The sequence below is a fragment of the Tyto alba genome, unplaced genomic scaffold, assembly GCF_018691265.1.
Source record: "Tyto alba isolate M040663 unplaced genomic scaffold, T.alba_DEE_v4.0 Super-Scaffold_14, whole genome shotgun sequence".
NCBI classification, from domain to species: Eukaryota; Metazoa; Chordata; class Aves; order Strigiformes; family Tytonidae; genus Tyto; species Tyto alba.
The window spans coordinates 19,357,923-19,381,697 of NW_024881276.1; the positions used below are offsets into that span (position 1 = coordinate 19,357,923).

Consider the following 23,775-nt stretch of genomic DNA (forward strand, 5'->3'; position numbering starts at 1 on the left):
CGAATCAAACTGTTGGTGGTGACTCAGCGTTAGGTAGGTCCTGAAGCCAAATTATTTCTTAATGTCTTGGAAGTCAGAACTGTATGTACAAGGAAGAAGCAAGTCTGAATGTTAGAAAAATATACTATACATCCAGTATTTCAACTGTTTGCTTCTGCACCTCATCAATTAACCGATTTCTGGTTGTATTTTCTAGTATACTTTGTTCATACTTAAGAGTCACTCTGGAAAGCATGTCAATGAACAATTCTTATCTGAACAGATCAGAACAGCACAGTACAGATAAGAGTACTGTTTAAGCAATTAGGTATTATGGGACATTGCATGGAGATTGTTCTATCTTTTTAAAATTGCTCTGCAGGAGAGAGACAAAGCATCACCTACTCTAATATCAAAATGCGGAATTAGAGAGAACACACACATTAAAGGAAAGCTTAAAAAAAAAAAGTTAGTAATGACTACAGGAAGAAAATAGTTTTTTCTATTTGCCACTGCTGCTCACAGGCAGAAAGATTAAAGCAGTCCTGAACAGTTATAACAGAATTTATAACACCTGCCTAGGATGCCCATTTTCATTCAATTTTGACATGATCTTTTTGACTTCTTCATCAGTTTTGACTAATGAATTTATTAAATCAACTTCTTGTAAACATCCACAAAACACTAATTTTATTTTTCCATTTCCATTATTCTCACCTCTTCTTTTCTCAGTGGTTCATGCCTATTTTGTTTATTAATAAATAGTAAAAATGGCCTTAATTTAATTTCTAACACATCACAATATAATGCAGTGTATGTAACTAATAAATACTACTGTGCATAAATTATTGTGTCCTACAGGTTAAGAATTCTCATTTTTCATCACTGGCATTTTTTTCAGGAAGTTTATTAATTTTCAAAACTTATTTATATATATATATATATATGTATAAATTTAAAAGTATATGTGTAAAACCTAATTATATTTACAAGACCAAAGGAACTGACTGTATCTATTCTCATGGGGACCACTTCTAGAATAAAACGATTTCAGTCTCAAGGGCATGCACTACATTATTTCTCTTAATTACTTCTCTTAATTTTAAAAAGATGAACAGTGAAATGCAGGAAGTCTTGCTATATTGACGGCAAAAAGCAGAGAATTCTTAGTATAGTATGTGCTTATTTTCACAATTGCTATCAATGCCTAAGAACTCAGATCTCAGCCTAATGTATGGAGAAGATAACACATTTAGAGAGTATTCTGGTAAGTTAATCTTTATAAACGGAAAGACCATGATTCTAGCAGACATAAAAAACATATCTGAAACAATTTCAGAACTGTTAGTGGTTACCTTCGAAAACTCTGAAAGGGCAAAGTACCAGAAGATTAGAAGAATGAAGTCAAAGTACTCATTTTTAAAAGCACAAAAAGAACATGTGCCAATGATGCTATACCTTTGCAAAGAAAGAAGAAAAGCATATAATACATAAGGAAGATGATGTTACAGCAGGAATGACGTACAGACAAGTTTCAACAAGAACATCATACCTAGGTTTGGACACTACTCTTCAAAAAAGATTAACTGAAGAGTCCGAATGAGAAGAGCAAATTATCAGAGGTAGAAACATGATTGACAAGGCAAGACTGAAGAAGTTGGACATGACAAATGCAGTCTGTGCAGTTAAAAGTTAGTGCAATGTTCAGATGATATGAAGATGTGTAGAGTATGAGAACCTGCATAGTATAGAAATCTGCATGTGTATTCAAACTTAATACATAAAAAAATGTAATCTTACACTTCTTGAATAATGCTTATCTGCCATTCCCTCTTTGACCACTGATCTACACATGGCTGAACAAGATAATTGTCACAATTTGCAGCAGAGGAAAAGTAAGTTTAAATACCTTTAATATTAGACACTTCACTAAGTAGACAATTGCGAATTCTTTGTCCCAAAATATTAGTCTGAGGGTGATGAAGCATGGCATTATTCTTGTCAGGCAACACACTGCACAACTGAACAACTCTGCCATTATATCATCACATTAGCTTTGGCTTTGAACATAGCACAACGATATTTTAAAAACAGATTAATAACCATCTCCACTTAGAAAATAGTCAGGCTGTATTTCTTATCACTACGGAACTGAAATTATTCAAGTTTATTGAAAAGACAAAGTATATTAATTTTGCTTTTCTCAGAGACACAATATTGTTCATCTATTCTCCACATTGTATTTTACATAAGTCTACAGGGAGAACAACAAACAAGTGATTTGTCACATGCAGTTGAGAAGTGAAATAAGTGTATTTTCTGTCTCATAATAAAAAAACCCAAACATGTAATTGCTCAGAATAAACAGAAGTACAAAGTGGAGATTCTCTTTCCCATCAGAAGTTATTTAATAACAAAGGTACAAATAAGTATATGAAAAATATTTTGTCATTTAAATATAATATTTTCAGTAGAGATTTATTTTCTTCCTGTCAGTTAAAGAGTACTTGAAAAGAAGTCAGCAACTGATAAATTCTTGTGATTATGACTTAATTCCCTGTATTTTTTTAGTAAAGAGAAATTAAACAGACTTTAATCTAAACTAAAAGGGATCAAGCATACAAATGAACACTCTTCCCTTCTGGAGTATTGTTTTAGACTTTACCTCATTCCAGCTTTTTTCATCATTACACCTTGAGGAATCTGAACTGACTTATCTGTGCTGTTGTTGGTAGATTGTTTTGTCTGAATACAGCAACTTTTGCTGTACTCAAAATAAGTTGGATGGCAGTGGCTCTCTAGCATTAAGTTCTCAGTGCCACATGGTGGAGTAAGAAGCACACAGAATTTACATTCAAAAAATAATCCAAAGAAGAATTTGAACAACACATACTTAACTCCCCTTTCTTTTTGTCAACTTTCTGAAAAAACTAAACTGATCATTTTACTTAAAAAGAGGAGCAAATTATATTTTTTTCTCAGATTCATTTTTGATCAGCTGAACCAAAGATTTTTCTTCCTATCAATGCTCTAAATGGATTTGAATTTTTGAAGCAAACACACAGAGCTCCCAAACCCTCAAGAGCTTTCTGATTATAAATTCTCCCGTATGTACTTTTAGAAATGCAACAGACATTGCTGAACAGTTTGCTAAATCCCTCATCATGGATAAACTGACCCCTTACCTAGAAACCAACATCACTGACATCATTCCCGTTCCAGCTGTACAGACACTATTGTAGGGGATCTTATATGAATGAACTGTTTTCAGCTCTACAAAAGAGCTGTGCCAGCAGAAGCTCCACAGGAGATGTGGCCATTACATATGTGCCTATTCTGCCACCAGTTGGCAAGTCTATTCACTAAAGGAATGACTCAGTATATTTTCCACATAGAATTGATTGTTTATTCCCTTTCCCTCTAAGGATTTTAAAGAACTTCATGACTGAACTTCAGAGAACTTCAATATTTGCATTAAATCTGTTCAGCTGTTAATTAAGGTTTTTTCATTAGGTCCCAACGGCATCTTAAAATAAAGACATGAAAGGGAAAAGCTCAGCAGCCTCTGTGCTGGCTTTCCCACAGTAGATATAGTATAATCAGGTTAACTTGATATCAGACAATAAAATCTCAAGAATATAAAACAAGTTCTGCAAAAGCACTGGGCTGAAATTTTCCCATGAAAGTGTGCTAATTAAGGTTGGTTGAGTTTTGTGCTGCTGCAGTTGTTGAAGTTCTGAATTACTTCTTTTTACACAGTCTGTAATCATTGCTAATATAGTACTGGAGGATGCACCTAAACTAGATGCATCCATGGGATATATGAAGCACCACCAAAAATTGCTACAATGTAAGGGTCCAAATACAGGAGAAAAAAGCACACTTTCATGTCAAATTTTGCTTATATATTAAAGTTATATAATTACAAGATAAATAATTAAACTGATACATCTTTAAAAAATGCTGATTTGTATCCTGTGTCATAAAAATTTGTTTACACTATTCATATTTCAAGGAAAGAGAAAAATAATTCAAGAGAGTCAACTGATAGCTAACTTATCTTACGATTCAAACTGAAACAATAATTAATTTGAATTTTATCCTACTGTCATACTGATGTAAATTAAAAGCAAATAAATTAGAATCTGTTTCAAAATAAGACTGAATACAAATACGAGCCTGGTTTCTAAATATAACTTTTAAAATTTATACACACACACATAAAAATATCTGCATATACCTACAAACACACACACACATTTAAAAGGCAACTGAAAGGTACATCTATCTACACTCTAATTCAAAAGACATGGAAACCTTTATTTTTAAAGGAGAGAAAACATGATTTTCATGTCTACATATATTCAGCTCTGAATATATTTGAGACCATCTAAGTTACTCCATGTAGGACACTCATTTTTTAGAATGATTTAAAACTCTACAGGCGTGCCAGAAAAAAAAGAAACAATTGAATGTCTCTTCTAAAATAATTTTAAAACATTTGTTTTCAATTTCCCTGTACCTTTGTTTGTTTGTTTGTTTACTTTGGTAATCTGACTTACTAAGTTTGGGTGGAATTTACAGAAAAGTCGATGTATATAATATTGTAAACTATTAATAGTTTTATACCATAGATGTTTGTTTTTAATTTGTATTCTTACCACTGAAAAAGTAAAAATGAGAATTAGATGTATATTTTTATTTCAAAGGTTCAATAAACCATTTCTGAAGAATGAGAAAAGCTGTTTCTGTTAAATTTACATGAGCTGTAAAAAATGAAATATAACTACATCTATGTGCACATCATGAAATAACTAACAACATTGTCTATGTTTCAATAATTTAGTAACAATCCCCAGATCACTTAATCGTCTCTGTAAAAGAGCCATGTAGGAGTAGTGAAGATGATGAGTTCCTTCTTTCTAGGATGTGAATTGGATTTTAAAGAGTCACATTGTTTATCTTTGTCAGTTTAAAATTAGTCTTCCATGACATTTATAGTTCTATACATCTTCTATACAGGTATATAATATAAATCAGAAGAAAAAGATGACTTATTAGAAGATTAGCTTGAATTTCTCAAAGTAATCATACCTAAAATTTACTTGTAGTTTCATACTGATCATGTCGCAAATCTCTGTTATTAATATGAGGCTGAGGGACTACCAAATGCTCTAAGGTTGATTGAGAAAACCAGTAAACACATCAGCTCAACCTGTATATAACTTACCTGTGCTTCCTGAGGGACCTGTGCTGCATCAACTCTGTCTGTAATGTAGGCTGTTAGCTGTTTGTCAATAACAGCAAGAGACTCCTGGATTAAGCGGAGGGTTTTGTCAGTCTCCTGGGCAGATTGAATACTCTGTTCAAGACTCTTTTGTCTTCTCATGGCCTAAAAACAATTACAATGTTATCAATATTCTTAGTAATAATGCACGTAATACATCTTTTCCCACAATTTTTTTTTTTCAAAAACTGCAAGCTAAGAAGCAAAAATAGTACTTCTGACTTGTGCTCATCCACCTTTTTGTATGATAAGTTGCGTATCTTTTTGCCACCCATTCAGTTCTTTTTAGTAAGAAACAAACAACCCCCCAGATTGCATAGACAAGTTCTAAAAAATACAGGACCCTGAAAAAACAATGCATGTATTGAGGTTTTCTATACAGAGTAAAAGCTGGCAAAGCTGCATAATAAAACCATCCTGATAGTGTAGCCTTTCATTCTGTGGCATAGCAGTCCTCCTGATCTTATTATATATTTCAAGAGGTTTTCTTTACTGAGAACAGGGTTACTGTCATCACAATCCCATCCAAGACAATCCACTTCACTAAGTGAGAGGGATAAAGACTCTCTTGAGAAGGAGTTCTCTTATATGGAGTATAAATAGCTGTCTGGAACAGAGGCAATGCCTACTCTGGAAAATAAGAGACATATCCTTGTCTTTACTTGTCTGTGGACTTGCTCAATCTATTATCACTCTAAGAATAGGCTCCTTTAGCCTAGGAAGTTGACTCTTGCTTCTACTTTACCACCAGTGCCACAGTGCCTACCACCACCTTTGACACAATGTTTTTTTTTGAGAAGGATGCTTTCCTTTCAAAGGAGCTCACTTTATTGTTTACCAAATCAGAACAATAAATTCTCCTTCCAAGTTGTCCTTAAACACATGCATATTTAAGCACCTAACATAAATGGCTTATGGTATTTGTAACAGTTTAATATGTTTCTTACATGTGTCTTTGTGTTCACCTGCAGATTCATGTTTTACTCAAGATGCAGCTTCTGCCTAACGGAGATTCTGCTTTATACAAAGCACATAATAATTACCAACAATTTCAAATGCAATACACTTTTCTTCCATGTGAGTCCAGCCATACTGCTGACCAGAGAGTAAAGTGACTAACTTTCTTTGACATGAATCAAAGGAAGAGGCAGAAAGCAAGCATTCTTTAAATAATGTTGCTAGGTGCCCTGATATTTTCCAAGTCAAATCACACTTTTTCTCTTTGGTGAGCCTGCTACAGTTTAATTTGATTTCATACCTATTATGAAACTTTTGCCTTGGACAAAAATACCTCTCAGCAATTCACTGAGAATATTCGATATACCTGTACCTTCTTCATGGAGCTCAGATTCTTATAGAGTTTTACATTTAGCAAATGAAAAACATTATTCCATGTGAGCGTTCTTGCTAGCTGTTTGACTTAGATAAAGGACAGGGATCCAACTAGTATTTATTATATTTGTGTTTGTAAGCTGCTTTGTGCTATTTCAAAACAGCTGATCAGATAATCTTGTATTGCTGCCAGTTCCAGGAACCTTCTGTGGAACTGAGCAGCTTTACATATCAGACCCACGCTGTCAGTGTTAATGGAAGGACCTGAGCCATTAAGGTATTATTACCCTAACGAATGAACCATTAAAACTCTAACTTCACAGCACAGTATAAGGCTTTCTACTTAAATGACTTTTACCTTCATCTGATTTGAGATTTTATATTACAATGTTCTCAGCCTGTTCAAAGCAACAGGGTTAAAAACCACAGCTTTCCATTTACCTTGGCACTCCTTATTATTAATTTGTAAGCCTGGCTAAAATACGGTCACTCTCTACCTTTTCATTTGTGTCATTGTAGGCTGAAAGACACATTAGATCAGAAACAGGGTAAGTAGCTTTTTAAAGCCCAGGGGTAAGGGCATCCTTAAGGAAGCATGGAAGAAAACCTCTCTATCTTTACCGATCTCTTTGGATAACTCGTAGGGCTAACCTACATGCATAGTCCATTCATACTGAAGGCTGCAGTGTCCTGATGTTCAAAAAAGCTCACCATTTAAAAGAAGACGCTGAGAAAGTTCCATTCTTGGTCATTAAAATAATTGTTTGCACTTTCTGAAGAATTCAATATATGGGACACAAATGTGGTGCTAAGTGCTTCTGAAACTCTACTTTTATAGCAGTACTTGAAATATCTAACCTCTGTTAAATGCTGACCCATGCTAACTACTACTTGCAGCTAGGTACTTGCTTAAGTATAGATAATTTGCCACCAGATAAATTTGCAGCCTGCATGCATGCAAAGAAGTAGTTATCACCGTGTGGAAACTCACAAAAAGTCTGAATATTGTATGACAAATACGCGGTGATTGAAAAAATTGTCATCTCTGTGCTGATATCAGCAGAGACTATGTATATCAAAATCCTTATTTAGAATATAACTGGAAAAACTAAGACATTACCAAAGTCATTGATCAAATATTAAAGCAAATAAAGTTAAGAAAGAATTCCAGCAAATTCTTGCCTGAGTCTGAATTTTTATGGCTGGACATCATACAAATATGGTCATATAAATACATATGCATGCTTGTGATATCTTTATGTGCACACAAAGTAAGTATGTCCACACAAACACAAAACATTCCACTTTCACTGTCCTCAGAGAGAATTTGATTACAGCCTGAGAACCTGTGTGACATTTGCTGTCTTCCAAGTGAAGTGAGAGTACATCTTTTCCAAAAAATGTGAACAGTTTAGATGAATGAATGGATGATATCAGATGAAGATGAGAATGCAGTGGTACAAAAGAGGAATTATTTTAGCAGTGGGAACAGAATCACATAGCCAAATGCTAGGAAATGGCACATTCACATTTGTGATGATTTTCTTAGATATAAACAGGTGCGCTGCTTTAATTTTTTTGTCTCTATTGGTTACTGGGTACAGACTATCCTACATGCTCACCTAAAGTGAGATCAGTCCCCTGACCCTGTTCAATTTACACAACAAATGTAACAAAAAAGTCTTCACAATAATCTTATAAAAGGTACAATACACTCATGTAATAAGATATCTCTTCAGTACACAACAGCTGACTCAGAAACCTAATCCTGTTCACTAAGTAGGTCCCTGACACTACCACTGGCACTGCAGAATACTTATCAATTCAATCAAGGGGAATGCCACAATATGGAGGAGGCTTTTTCCTCTTTTTCAGTAGAAAGAGAGTTACTGATGGAGGTAAGAATTAGAGTGCTTTACAAAAGGGGGCAGACATACTACACATTTACATCTGTGAATTTGAGTTTCAAATTTATCCTTAAAATTCATATGTCTGTGAGTGTGAAAATAAATATACATATGTTTTTAAAAGATGTGAAATTTGAAATGATATACATCTGTAATATAAAAGTATTTTAATATACGATGTTCTGGTTTGTGGGGGGTTGTTTTGGTTTTTGTTTAGTTTTTCCCTGAAAGATTACATTTTTTCTATTCCTATGTGGAAGAAATAGATGGCTTAACAACACAGTGTATAAATGGGTCTGAGAACATAACAGGAAGCTCTAGCTCTGTTATGAGATCATAGTCAATAAAACTAAAGGCTTTGGTCTCTAAAGAGAAGTGTCTGACAGTTAATTGTTAAATAAGAAATCTCAGGAAAACGACTGTTTAATTATTTCTGAGCCAGTGAAATGTTGACAGCTGTCAAGGAAAATAAAAAAAAAAAAAAAACAACAAACCCTGCTGTTAGGCACTATCAGAATGAAAGAGAAAAGAAAAAATGTTAATGGACTGAGTTTTTTATTACAGTTTCTACAGTTTTTTTATAGATTTTATTTATTTTTTATGATCAAGTATAACATTTAGTTTTTATGATATGTGGTGTTGCATAAATCTGTTTACAATTTTAAAAAGATCAATGGTAAAGGCAGGAAATGGTAACAATGCATATTATCCACATAATATGCCATATTAAGGGAAAGGCTGCACTGAGAGGTGATCAAATATTAGGCAAGCTGGAGGTGTTCAAACAGTTGCTCAGGACTATAGATCATTCTTTGATGCTGAATGTTATAAAGCTATATTTATAGACATTGCCACTTTTGCCTTAAATAATACATTTCATGTCTTTAATGACATTAGTCACATACGAAGTTACTAAGATGCTGGTTCGAGTTTTATGGTTAAAATTAAGTAGAGATTTGTTGTTGAGGCAGTAACTCAGTAGTTGTGTTGTGGGAGAAAAATAGAACAAAACCTTTCAAAATTTATGGTACTTTTACTACAGGGTATATTTATTTAAAATACAGAAACAAATTCATTAATTAGCTTACAAGTCACAGCTCATAGATAGGGGTCTGTTAAGAAAGGCAGAAATATGTTAACCCTTTTTTTTTGGCTCAGTTATGCTCTCTAATTATTGAGAAATGTTACTGTAGTGTAAACTTAAAAAGTTAAAAGTTAAGAAGGAATTTGTTTAAATTACTTCAAAATTTAACCTAATTCTTGGTGTTATAATGGTTGTGTCTGAGATACATTATATTTCTGTATGTTTTGCATCAAATTGTTAACGTGCTAATCTGCTTTTTGTTTGGAAACACTGGATTAGTGTTTAGACTTAAATTAGAAACACCTTTTCTAACATTCAAAGCATTCATTTTTGGTCCAGGAATTTTTAATACCCTCCAAACTAGAAATTATTCTTCTGCAAATTTTAGTAATATTTTACAGTGTGTTTTTAAAGTAAGTGTCTACAAATGTTTAAAATTTCAGCCATAAATTGATATTGATCTTTGATCAACTGTATTCCAAAACTGCAAACTAAACCAAGGAGGATCTCTTTAGGTTATCACTGCAGACAGATAGTGCCTCGGAACTTGTAAAAATAGCCCTCTGAGCAGTCTTCAAAGAAATCACATGGAGGTGGGGCATGAAGAATTTTTTCTCCTCTTGAGGTTAGAACAAAACAGAAAAATTGTGACAAATGATGAATGTGTGCTCTTTGAAAGAAACAAAGGGTAATACTGAGGGGAGTCCTAAAAGAAATTAAGAGTCAGTGCCCAAGAATAAAAATTGAATCTAGTGTAAAGCCCATCTGAGCAATAATGTTTTGTACAGTTTTTGCAAGCATAGTCTCAAGAATATCTTGATGATGTTTTTGAAGTTTGCTGGACAGGATGTAAATCACTTTCAGCATTATAGGGGATGATATCCATTTGCAATATTAGCTTTAAGTTCTTCAGGCAACAATGTTTCTTAGATCCAATATCTAGAGTTGTAAGTGAATCAGTCCTTGAAAAATAAAGATAGGTTATATGTTGCTTATCGATCAGCCCCAGATGTTCAAAAGCAAACTAAACACACTCAGTCTTTGTTAACTAAAGAAGATAAAGCATACACACATAAAGCCACTATCTGCCTTTAAAAATGAATCTCTATCTCCATAGCAATGCTGTATTGTCTTGCAGCATCATTCATATGGCAGTGGTTTGGTTGGGTTGCTCTAGTAGTAGTGAATAAATATTTCACATATCACTTTCTGCCCACATGAGCTTACTGTCTATGTAATTACCTGCACAATTATTCAAATAAAAATAAATACTTAACCACATTAGGATAGCCAATTAGTCTGTCTGAAATAGAAGTGACCTTGAACACAAACTAAATAATGTTATGCGCCTGCAATGTATTTTTACACAAGGATAGTGGCATGCTGTTTGGTTTTCAACAGGGTTACACAAACAGTACAGAAAATTCATTGTCAGGAATCAAGGAAAAAAAGTGTGTGAGACTTAAGTGGAAAAATTAATAAAACATTTTATTGTAGAAAACACAGCAAAGAAGTGGTGTGACTGAGTCACTTGTGATTGAAATAGTTTCTTTACAGCTCTTATATTCATATACAGATTTCACCGGTCGTATTTGACTACTAAATATTAGATTGAGCTTTCAAAGGGGCTCCGGGGTGGGGGGGGCTTCCTGCCCCCAGCTTTTTGTCTAAATTTAAATTAAATTGGAAAACAGTGAACACATTTCTAATATATTTTGCTTGTATACTCATCCAAATTGTTTCCAGAATATCAGACATCTTCATGTTGTACTTTCCACGTTTAACCCCTCCAGCTGGTATGAACTTTGATTTAATGCCTATTATTGTGTAAACTGAGTAATATTCATCCATCACTCAGCAAGACTATTTGAAAGTACTGTTTTCACACACCAGAAGCCCTCTGTATATTCCCATTTTTCTCCTCCAAGTCAGGAAAAAAACAACAGATACCAAGAAGAGAATTCCAGGGAATGTATCTGCTTTCAAACAGAAGTTAGATTTAAAAGAAAAAAAAGAGCAGAAACTTATGCTTAGTTTTCCATTATTACACTGTCCAGCAATATGGGACTATGTGAATGCTTGCACTGCACTAGAACTACCACCAGGTGATGAGTAGAGGGAACCAGGTTCTTTCCCCCCCCATCCTTCAAGTTTAAGCTCAGAACAGCTGAGGACCCTTCCATAATTTTTACTGTAGTGTTATTACTTCCATTGTTTTCAAGAACATGTACACTTCAAGCACCATGAAAGAAACAATAATGTTATAATTGTCATGGTAGATTATTATCATTCTAACACAGCTGTTTTCCAAAAATCTTTACTTGTGTATCATTTGTATCATTGAAATTGAGTAACTTTTGACCATCTTTGTAGCTCATCTTTGAACATGTTCTGGTTCCAATCATAAAGAGGGTCTCCATGTTCTTCGCTAGGTCTTTCCCTAATAATTCCTTTCTGAACTTTACCAATTACTGAGTTGACATCTTCCTGATACTTCTATTCATAACAGTAAGTCTGCTCAAAAATTACAATTTCATATATGAAGTCAGAAATCCTTCATGAGTACCACTTTTCATGTATTTGCACTGAATATTTCTGTAATTTAACTGCCTTGTCACTGCGTCCTGTAAGATTATTCTGCAAATAAGAGTTTTTCCCCATCTTTGTTACTAGTAAGCTACTAGTAGTTGAGCTATTTCCTTATGTATCCTTTGGTTGTCTTAAAATTCTTTGGTGAATTCTGTTTGGTCCTGCCATTATACACAGACACACACATTTATATTAGAACGTACAAATTTTGAATAAACTAGCAGTAAAAGTAAATATTCATGCACAAGTATTACAGTTTTTAATTGATTTACCAGCAGAAAGGTGTACTGTCCCACTAGTGAGATCTGTCAAAGAGTTAGTAAAAATCTGTGGCAAAGATTGCTGATCTAGCATATTCCTAGTTTTGACTCTCCTTGTGCTAAACATGTTTCTATATTGAAGTGTCTTTACAAAACCTTTAATTGATACAAAGACTTTTATTTATTGTTTAGTAAAGAATATATCTGTAAGAGAATGCTACTCCTATATAATTTTGAAAATAATATGCTTCTCAATAAGAGTTTTGCAATCTCTAAATATGCAACTGAAGATTAAATCCACAAGATAGTGACTTCAATTTTGGAATTTTAGGGTTACCTATTATACTGGCTTTGTCCAGGATGGAGCTAATTTTGTTCACATATGGTGCTGTGTTTTAGGTTGGTGACCAAAATGGTGCTGGGAACACAGGGATGTTTTAGCTATTGCTGAGCAGTGACTGCACAGTGCCAAGGCCTTCTCTTGCTCACTCTGCCCCTCACAGTGAGGAGGCTGAGGGTGGGCAAGGGGCTGGAAGGGACACAGCCAGGACAGCAGAACCCAAATGACCAAAGAGAGATCCTACACCACACAGAGACATGCTCAGCAATAAAAGCAGGCTGGGGGGCAGTTTTTAAAAAATTGCCATTACTCAGGAGCTGGCTAAGAATTAGTCTCCTCGTGGTAATTAATTTTGCATCACTTGATTTTTCCCTTTTTTTCTTTGACTTATTAAATTGTCTTTATCTCAATCCATGAGTTTTCTCACTTTTGCCTTTGTAATTCTCTGCCCACATTGAACCAGGAGACGTGAGGAGTGAGCAAGAAGCTATGCGGTGCTTTTCTACCTGCTGGAGTTAGGCTACCACACCTATGCAAACCATTCACTTCTAAACTAAATCTTTATTTCTGATATAAACATATAACTGTTTAGGAACTATACCAACAAAATAACTTTTTTTTTTTTTTTTTTTTTTTTTTTTTTTTTTCCCTGTGATGCTGGACTCTCAGCTGTTTAATGAGAGGACAGGTCAATTATTATATATACCTCCTGCTGAAGTTCCTCCCATCGACTATTGAACTTCTCAAGTTTCTCGTTGATTAATTCATCCAGGATTCCACCATCAGTTAAAGTCTGAGCCAATTCCCGAATCTGGTTGCGATTATCTTCTGGATGTCTCATTAAACGTTCCAAAGACTGAAACAAGGTCAAAAAAGTAGTTTGTTTATCTTTCTGCATATAAGATTCTACAGAACAATCACAGCTCACCTTAAAAATGTAAGTAAGAAAATTCACATTTCATACAAAATAATAGTATAGAGAAAAGATAAAAATATCCATGTCCCATGTCTAGACAACAAATGTTCTTTACTACTTATTACTGGAAACAAAGAAAGATTTTTCACAAAACAATAAATTGGGCACTTGATTTTAAAATTGTGGACTATGCCACTGAATTCAGTGAGAGTATTTTTTCACTTAAAATTAATAAATTTTCTTGAGTATCTGAATGGATGAAGTTCAACAGTTAAAATGCATTATCAATGTAACAATGTAACATTTTGCATTTTGACCCACTAAGAGTATTAACTTAATTTCTACAAATTTGAAAGTTTCCATGAATAAAAGTTAAGTATTATTAAACAAAGTTGCAGTGCTAGGATGACAGCTTGCACTCTCTAAAATCTTCAGCATTGTTTTGACTGCTTAAGTGAAGCCATGTTTTTTAAGAACATGAATTTTAAGAATTTTATTGTCACCAAAAACTGTCTATGAAATCGGGCATAACACATTTAATTACACCGCTTCACTTCAATTGATTTGAATTCAAAAATTCATTTCTTGAATCAAGTGAGAACATAGGACTTTACGGATATTCTGTATCTTGTTCCTGGGTAATGTTGATTCATAGTTTGTTTTGAATGTAACGTGATTTACGATTTATCAATACATGCGATTTTATATTATCTAAGTCATCACTTACATCTAGAGACTCAGAAATCTCCTCTGCACCTCCCTGGATATTTTCAGTTGCCTTGAGTTTCAGTTCAATCTCATTCAACCATTTATTTTCTGCATCCAAATAGGACAGCAATTCATGCCAACATGCCCATACCTCCTGATGGAGAAAAAAAAATGTTTAGTGATATTGAAAATCTCACAGCTAACTTTCGCTTATTCAAACATTGGAAACATTGCATGCTTCATGGCCAAAACAACATGGTTGATATCTGTTATGGTGCCATATAGTTGATTTTTTTTTTCCCAGTATTTATATTTTCCAAATAAATATAATACACAGTCAAAACATTTTGATTAAACAGAGTAAAACCACAGAAGATAACATGAAATCATAAACACTTCTGAAAAACACAACTTGAATATTCTGTCTCATGAATTATCCATTTTATATGCCTTTCTCTAAAATTTTCTTGTGATATATAAATAACTAAATTATCAGAAATGTAAAGACTCATATTAGAAGTTTATGTCTTTTTTACAAGATGTAGTTATGTTGTTTATACATTCTGTATACTAATTACTTAAAGCACAGGTTCATAAAATGTATAGACATAGCTTCCAAGAATTCTGACTAAAGACTCTTCAGAAATTAATTCTAAACCACATTTAGTGCAATTTATAGACCACTTAAGTGCTAGAGTATTAAATGTAATGTTGTAAAATGAAATTATGTTATGAAGTTATGTTTTCCTGGAATTAAATTATTGTCTAATATTTCATTTTTACAGTGCCTGAAGATACTTAAATAAGCAGATAAAAATGGCACTTTGTATACAAGCAAAACATTTAAACTCTCCATAAATCATCTTTTCATGGCTCCTTTTTTTGTTAGCAGAGATTAAAATAACTTTATTGAGATGCATTAGGCTGTTTCTAGATCACGTTTCCCAGAGTACAATTCATCTCACATAACTTTGGTGATATCAAATGTGTCTGGACTAGGAGGAGGTTATAGAGAGATATTACTGCACAACAACAACATCAGTGATCAGGGGAAATATAGAGTACCAGTTTAGACTACACACCTAATTTTCTACGGTGAAATTTAGAGGAGATAAATTTTACCCAGGTATACAATTTTTCTACATGAAGTTAGCTATTGCAAATTAGTTCACAACAAAAAATCATACCTAATTGACTGTGACCACAGTTTAATATGTAAATAGTCCTATGGCAAGAACCTGTAATGGAGTTGGCCAAAATGGCAGAGTTGAGTCAAAATGCATGAGACATATTTGGCTTGTCAGCAGATCAGATGCTGTTTCCACGTTGAGACAACACTACCTGACCAGCTTCAGGGCCATTTAATCAAAATCCTTAGCCATGGAAGAAAGAAGCCCAGAGGAGCTGGTGAAGACAACGTCACAGGGTTGCTACAGAAGCTAGATGTTTGGCTTAATCTCAGGAGGGATAAGAATCATGAGCAGCTGTTGCTGTCTCCCACATAAGAGCCATGTCTGATGCTTCTCTTTTCCTATGACCCTCCAGTATATATGATTTTCAAAAAAATTTAGGTATATGGCTCATATCATGGTATTTGGTATATGGCTCATAAAGTGAGGACAGACTTGGGATACTCATTATCCCATATGATAATGCATCTTTACTCTCTACCTTACTTTTCCAGTACGAAGTCTATAAATACAGTGAGTGACAATATATCCAACCTCCAAAGTTTTGCACTTTCCATTCAGTCTGCTGCAGAGTCGCTGGTAGCTGGTAATTAGAATATCAAGCTCCTTTTTCAAAGCCTCATGAGCTGCAGGTGGAGCCTTTGCTATAAAATTATTCACAGAATCAGTAATAAGCTTCACTTTCACTTCTTTCTGCATGGCTTCCTCCTTTGCTCTCTGCAAAAAAATAAAGGATTCTGTCAGAGGGAAAAAAGCCGCAAACAACGAAGAGCCAGTTAATTCCCAGACTTTCTGACATAATCTTGAATGCATCCAAAAAACTGTTTTTCATGTTTTTGCCAATACATGATACTGAATACAATGTAAAATCTCACAATTATTTAGCTTTCTGGAGCTCTCAGAATAGTAAAACATTTCAGTATTTTTTTTTTTTTCCCAAGAAATGCTTCAAATACCTTTGCTGTGATACCTTATGAACCACAAATCACAAAAAAATCTGTTGTGTTACCAATTCATGTACCCAGGTCTAAAGGTACAATCACAAGAGGCAAGAGAGAAAGAAAGAATAGTCCTGACTGATTTTCCCCTCCTAGCCATTGTCATTAACCTGCATTTAAAGAGAAATTGAGAAAATAATTTTTCTCCAATGTAGATTTCACACTTTTATCAGAGCATAAATGTTGATTTCATTCTCTCATTTTACAGAGATAGAAAAATCAACAGCATTATTCACTGCCAGTGAACATTAACCTAACATGAAGAGAAGATGAAGTGAAAAGGGAGCATCCTCCTGAAGAGCACTTTCTGTGTTAGACCCTTGGCAAAGAAGTTTAACAAAGAACAGACATAGGAAATATTAAGATTTGAAGAACAGAGAGAACCACAAATGGATGGTGAATTAAAACCGATAATTAACAAATCCTATGTAACTCATCTGGAACCACCAACCTGACACCTTTTCCCTGTTTTAGCCTATGTAACCACAACTGATCAATCCAATTCCTTTCTTCCTCCACCTTTTGCTACTTATTATGCTGTCTCATGAATAAGATATAAGATTGTCACATTGTTTCCTCTGAGTGCTTACAATGGAATGGTGTTTGTGAGTAGAGACATACCACTACTGAAAAAAGAGTGATGGTACACTTAGTGTCAGCAGTGTGTACTGGTCTTCACAGGAATTAAAGATGAGAACTCCCTGGCCCATAAATATTAAAATTAAAGTTTGTTTCTAACAACCTTTCTCTTTGGGTCTGAGGAAGTCCATGAACCAGAATAATTTGGATCAGGCTGCCATTGCCAAACTTTAATAGTTTGCTCTTGGCTTTCATCTTCCCTAGTTGTGGGAAGAAATGGGCTGCAGGATGAACAAAGAACTCTGGTCCAGATTTTGCCTGTTGTGTGATATGAGATGTGGCTGCAAGCCTATGGGGAAAGGATCATCAGGAGCAGGTGAAAGGATGCATGACAAATGATCTGGTTATCTGCATAGGTCAAGGTGTCACAGTTTGAACATACCTGTACTTCAACTGGAAGTACAGAATATTCGCTAGGAAATCCATAATGGGAAGAATGTCTAAAACTATTCATTTCACCTGTTTTATTACGCAGTGCAATGTATAAATTTGAGTTTTGTTATTTAATTACTAAGTAAGAACTGTATGTCTAGAGGAGATGTTTATTTTTGATATAATTGTCTCATTTGCAACGAATCAAACTTGTTCCATAATTTCCATACATTCTGTATATTCTGGCTGTCATCAAGTCATTTTTGTCAGTAAGTAAAGAGATCTTCAGCTGCATGGTCAGATACTCTCAAACACTGACAAAACCCTATGGACAAAGAGTTTGTGAACAAAGTGCTGGATATGTTGTTAAAGCCATATCATCTGACTTCCTGAATAGCACAGGCCAAACAATTCACATGTGAACTAAAAATCAAGTCCACATCCAATAGCTGAGCAAGAGTATATTTGAGGATGTATCACAAAATAGTGGTTTTGTCCAAAGGCAATATTCTTCCCATATGAAAGAAACATTATTAATTGAGACTAAAATATGCTTTTCCTACATTGCTATATTAAAAAAATAATAAACCATACATACTTAGTAAATATCAACATGCATTCTGAGGTCCAAAACATTTTTTTTAATCTCTCCAGTATAAAGAAAAGACATAAAACTGATTCCACTCTATCAATTAACTGCTGCTAACACCTGATTCTTATGAATTATTTCTTAAGTAAAAGAATGTTGAAGCTGCATGGAAGTCAGGTATCCAATAATGCAGAGGAAAATAAGTAATGCCGTATTGTGAAAGATTAAATATCTTCCAACATATTCCAAATGGAAATTACTTCAAGTAGTCTATTACTTCAGACTTTAGGCTAACAAGTAGATCTCAAAAGGCCTCTTCCTAAAAGAAAGAAGACTTCCTTTATAACAAAAGCTTCAAAAAGAACTTCACACACAGTTCAAGTAACTAGTTCAGCTTTTACCTTCAGTTCTTCAACAGCTTTCTGTAATTCATCAGGTGTTTTATACTCAAAATCTCTTTCCAGATATTCTTCCTCAGCTTGTGTTATCCATTCATGCATCTCTGACAAATCCTTTCTGAGACTCACAGTCTTATCCAAACCACCTTTCAACGCTGCCTTCTTAGCATAGGCCTTTAAGAAAGAAAAGATTACATGGTACTTGATGCAAGACTACTGTACAAACTTGACAATATTTTAGCCTGGAAATAACCAAATTAAATCCTATACTAATAACATTGTTGTAATAAAGCAGATATTAAGAAGTATATTAGATAGATGTTAATAATAGGTAACTAAGAAAGTATTACACGTGTGTATACATCCATTTTTTAGCAAGTCATTGCTGTGAAGAATGAGTTTTCAATGATCCTAGAACAAGACTCTACACCATATGCTAAGGTCATCAGAAAATAAATCTGAAAACAACATCACTCAGGGACCTTCTTCTAAAAGATGTAGAAAGAACAACCACAGGAGACCTTGAAAGTGCATCCAGAGATGAAACCAGAGACTCCTGAGCTATAAAGTCAGATGACCTTCAAACCAGTTTGAATGCAACTTGCTAGAGAATAAAGCAATATGGATATCTTTCTTCTATTGCTGAAATCATTATTGAATCTCTCAGAAAGGTGTAAAACCTAAAAATAATTAAGTAAAAAAGAAATCTCCTAGTAGAAGAAACCATTTATCTTAAAGGGAAAAATACTTTTGTTAAAGCCTTTGTCAATCACTATATAAGTATCATATAACTTATGTTATATAGCTCATTTATAGAACTAGATGATATTTAAAGTGCCTTCCATCACAAACCATTCTATGATTCCATGAATTGTGCACCAAACCCTATCAAAAATTGTCCATAACTGATTGAGCCATTGGCTGAGCCATCTTTCAACGGTATAAAGTTTGCAACAAAAACAGTTAGTCGGACTGGTGCTATTTTTCAGAGTTGTGCTTGAAGAGCTGATCACTCCAACATCCTATGCTCTGATGTTACTACAGTAAATGTTATTTTCAATAATATCAGGAGGAATTGAGTCTTAGTAGTTGGCCTTAGTTTCTGGCTGATACTGGTTTCATTACTCAACCTTGAGGACTGGCTGTTAAACCTAAATGTTGTTCCATGTAAATGTTGTTTTACAGCACAAAACAGAGTAACAATAAAAAGGATGTTCAGCAACTATAAAAGCAGAACCACATGGGGCCCTGCAGAATTGCGTCTTCGTCAGTCACAGCACCAGAAGAGAGGGTAATCTCCCATCACCTGGAAAGAGTATCTGAATGTAAATTGTTAGTTCCCACAGTCATATTAACTGCATGTGTACCAACTCAAGCTGACTTTCCCAAATCCTTTAAAAAAATCCCCACAGACCAAACTGATTTTTATATTTGCTACTCATGTGTTTTAATAGCTAATACTAAAGAAGTTGGGTTAGAAATGCCCACTGTTGTGGGCATAATTTTTGCTATTGAACAGAACAATTATAGGCAGATTTTCAGGGAAGTCAGAAGAAAACTGTAACAGACTTCTTAACTCATAAGACAATACTTGAAATTTCTGTGAGAGAAGTGCAAAGATATCCAACTTATTAATATTACAAAAATAAGTAATTAAATACTCCACATTAGGCAAAGGGGAAAGACTACAGAACTGCATTAATAAAATGTTTTACAGATTTCAAAGATCAACTTTTTTGATAACTATGTTTATCAGAAAAATATGCAGAAGATATTTTTCATATGTAAAGTGAAGAATACTAATTTTAGAAAGCATTAGACCACCTTGAAAGGTAATAGTTTTACTGTCATGCAAATATAGATTAAACAATGTAGACGACAGAATGAGCAAGTAGGAAAAAAAGTAAACTTAATGCAAAATGAAAGTCTTTTCCTTTGAACTGTCATAAAGAATGTGAATCCAAATACCATCAATGAAACAATAGTATTTTTTAGCTTCCTTAATCTGTAAAACTATTTACTAAGAATGTCTTTAATTAAAATAAAATAACTGTCCTTTCCTTTTATGCCCCATTCTCTCAAACTCGTGACCATTAGAGACTGTAATTTACACACATGCATATGTGCACATATTCTTAATTCCAAGTTATTGAATTCTGAACTCTTCACTGCTTTAGTGTCTTATTTCATCTACAGTAATGATGTGAGTACAATGATGCAAAAGAAAATGTAATACTAAGTACGGAACTTGATTTTTTGGCAAATGCCTATATACCACTTTCAGAAAGTTTTGCAGAAGCCATAAATTACATTGCTGTTAAGTTCTAAGATGTTAGTATATAATGTTGTTACAAAACTAGCAAGATATTGTATTATAATATAAAGAAATATCCTTTATATGTATTGCTACATGCTAAATTAAATTCCTGCAATATAACTTTAATCAATGTGAACCAAATACACCTAAATTCAGTTTCATATCTACTGGATATGCATAGAAGGACAAATTCTGCAAATGAGAAACCTTATTATTAATTTAAAATGAACCAGTCACAGTGGGAGACTTGATACCTGTTGGCAAATATGTTCCCATTGAACATTGAGATCCTTTAGTTCTGACTCTATTCTGGAAGCAAATTCTGGCTCTGCTTCACTCTTCATTTTCTTCCCAACCTCATTAACACTGTTCAAACTGGGCTGGATTGTCTGGATATCATTTACTAAAGCCTAAAGGAATAGCAGAAGATTAGGCAAGCATCATTCACACAAATTTTCAGATGTGTTATTCCTATCAAAACGTGTCTACATGAGATTCTGACATGCCTTTGGTCCATATCGCCAGTCAAATGAGCACAATTAACAGACTTAACTATGAAAATAAATAAAAAAGAAATGAGTAGCTATAATGTGGTAAGCTATGCTATATCATATAAAGTTCATTTGTAAAATAGGTATTACGTAAGTTTCCAATGTTATATATATATTATATATGGACATATTTAATATTATATATATATTATATCTATTACAATGCCTAGATCTTTTACTCACATTTGTGAAGCCATCTTATTAACCATGTCAGCATTACCCTTGGGTTGGTAATTCACCCGATAACTTTCTTAAAATTATCTGAATGGTGATATTCTCTGGTTATGTCTAGTTATTAGAATTTTATTTGTGGCTGAATATTATGCAAGCCCTGAGGTAGTTCTAAATTCCAATTTCATTTCCTAAGGCCTTCTTCAGTGCTGCAAATGTTACCTGGGCTTCCTACATAGTAGAAAATTCTAGAAGTGTAAACACGTAAAAGATGATGAAGATTTTGGTAGCTTTATTATATATTTGACAGTAATGGTTAATATTTGTGCAAATTCTTCATAAATTCAGGTGATAGATTTTATAGGAGTTACACATAACAATACTCTGTAGAGATAAGAGTTCTCCTATGTAATTTATAATCATTTTTATTTAAACAAGGGGTAAGAGAGAAAATCTGAGGAGCTTGTAGTTCTGTAAGATCAATATGTATGTCTCATAATATTTACACAATCTGCCAGAACATTTACAGAACTTGTAAATTTCACTGAACATATAGACGGGGACTATCATGGATTACAATATTCACTGCATTTACACACTCTGTTGGGACAGGCAGAAGAATTTGTAAGCCCTGTGATGGAAGTATCAATACTTCATGATGCTTTAAAACTCTGCTGGGACAAAATCCTGGAACTTGTAAGTTTAGTGAAAAAAAAAAAAAAAAAAAGGATATAACTCACAATACCTGCAAGTTCTTTTGGTACAGTCAGAAAAGCTTGTAAATCATGTGTGAATAATAGATGCAGAAAAAGATCCTCTGGCACAGATTATATAGTTTATAAAAAATAATCATGTACTATTTGTAAACTCAACAAAGTAAATAAATAGTTATCTTGAAAGGCTACTAACTTATTATTTGATGCAAGTACCCTCTCTGATGTATTGCTCCTGCTATAAATACATAACGACACAGTCATTGTGTGCCTCCTCTCTCTACTAAAGTTTCCAAATTTTTACCAGAACTTTCCTTCAAACCCAGGAAATACAGGAGGTTCAGATGTATTGCAGAAGACAACTCCCTTTACAACACGAATTTACTTTTAGGAACAGTAATAATCTATGTAACTTCTGTATAAGCTAGACTCATAGAGAAGAAGCAAGTAATTGCGAAGCAGGCAAGTAATACTCACTGTACATTGTTCAAGTTGCTTTTCCAGAGCTTCTGAATCACCAAGGGCAGGCCACTCTTCCTTCAGAAAAACATCCACTTCAGCCATCCACTTCTTCAGTGTTTTAGTGTCATTCTGTTTATTAAAAATACATTTTACTGTATCTCACAGAACCTGACTGGCAATAGTGTAATTCATCCTGGCACTATGACTAAAACTCATCACAATGTAATTTCAGGATTATTAAACTGTCTGAAAAATACAAACACAGCACACGAGCAAACCCAATTTTATATGGGGCTGTCATCAAATCTTTAGCCTGAACTCTGACCCTTTCTGCCCAAGTTTAATGTGTCTGCGAGCAGGGAACTTTCTGGCTCTCAAGATTATGCCTTCCAGATATCATTTGTGTTGAGGTGCTGCATGTGGGTTCATTGGTTCCTTGTATGGCTTCATACTACTAATACTTGGCAATTAATTCAGGCTCACCTTTCAAATCCTCCTGTGCTTTAATTTAAATTTCAGGCTCCATTTGGAAATTTTATGCTCTGTTGCCTGTTTCTCTACCAGAACACAACACAGAAAAACTCCCTTACTACTCAGAATGTAAAAAAAAAAAAAATGTAACTGAAAGTAATTGAAACAGATTCACTTCAGAAACTAAATTAATATAGTGACTCAATGAGTCATTTCAGAGACTCACTCTCAGTTACTGTTTCTAGAACTAAAATATTTGTAATCAGTATTTTGCTTTCCATAGTCTTTAATAACCCCTGCAATTAATAAAAAATGCTGAACATCAAATGCTTGAAAAGAGGGAACGCTACCAGTCCTAGGCGACATTACATAAATAATCTAATATCTTGACATATAGAATGAGATTTAAAAAATGTCATTTAAAATTACCTTAAAATGCCATCTTAGGCAAACAATTAGATACATGTGTTAAAAAAAATTACAAATGGCAAAAATTCAAAAG

At 33.9% G+C, this 23,775-nt stretch overlaps 1 protein-coding gene and 1 long non-coding RNA gene across 18 annotated transcripts in view; one reads left to right on the forward strand and one right to left on the reverse strand.

Moving 5' to 3' along the window:
- Positions 1–23,775, reverse strand: part of DMD (dystrophin) — a 1,076,492-nt gene that overhangs the window by 706,009 nt on the left and 346,708 nt on the right. For 10 of the 17 annotated variants that reach the window (XM_042788288.1, XM_042788292.1, XM_042788293.1 and 7 more), the window contains 7 exons: positions 22,818–22,931; positions 21,160–21,315; positions 18,592–18,762; positions 16,127–16,309; positions 14,422–14,556; positions 13,485–13,634; positions 5,210–5,371 (listed from right to left, as the gene is read on the reverse strand). In XM_042788288.1, coding sequence (XP_042644222.1) covers positions 5,210–5,371; positions 13,485–13,634; positions 14,422–14,556; positions 16,127–16,309; positions 18,592–18,762; positions 21,160–21,315; positions 22,818–22,931 — 1,071 coding nt within the window. The other 7 variants (XM_042788299.1, XM_032992772.2, XM_042788297.1 and 4 more) reach the window with 5 other exon arrangements.
- On the forward strand, positions 8,406–13,558 carry LOC116961521. The gene is made up of 3 exons (XR_004407016.1): positions 8,406–8,496; positions 12,022–12,097; positions 13,448–13,558. It is a non-coding gene; the product is annotated as an uncharacterized LOC116961521 (long non-coding RNA).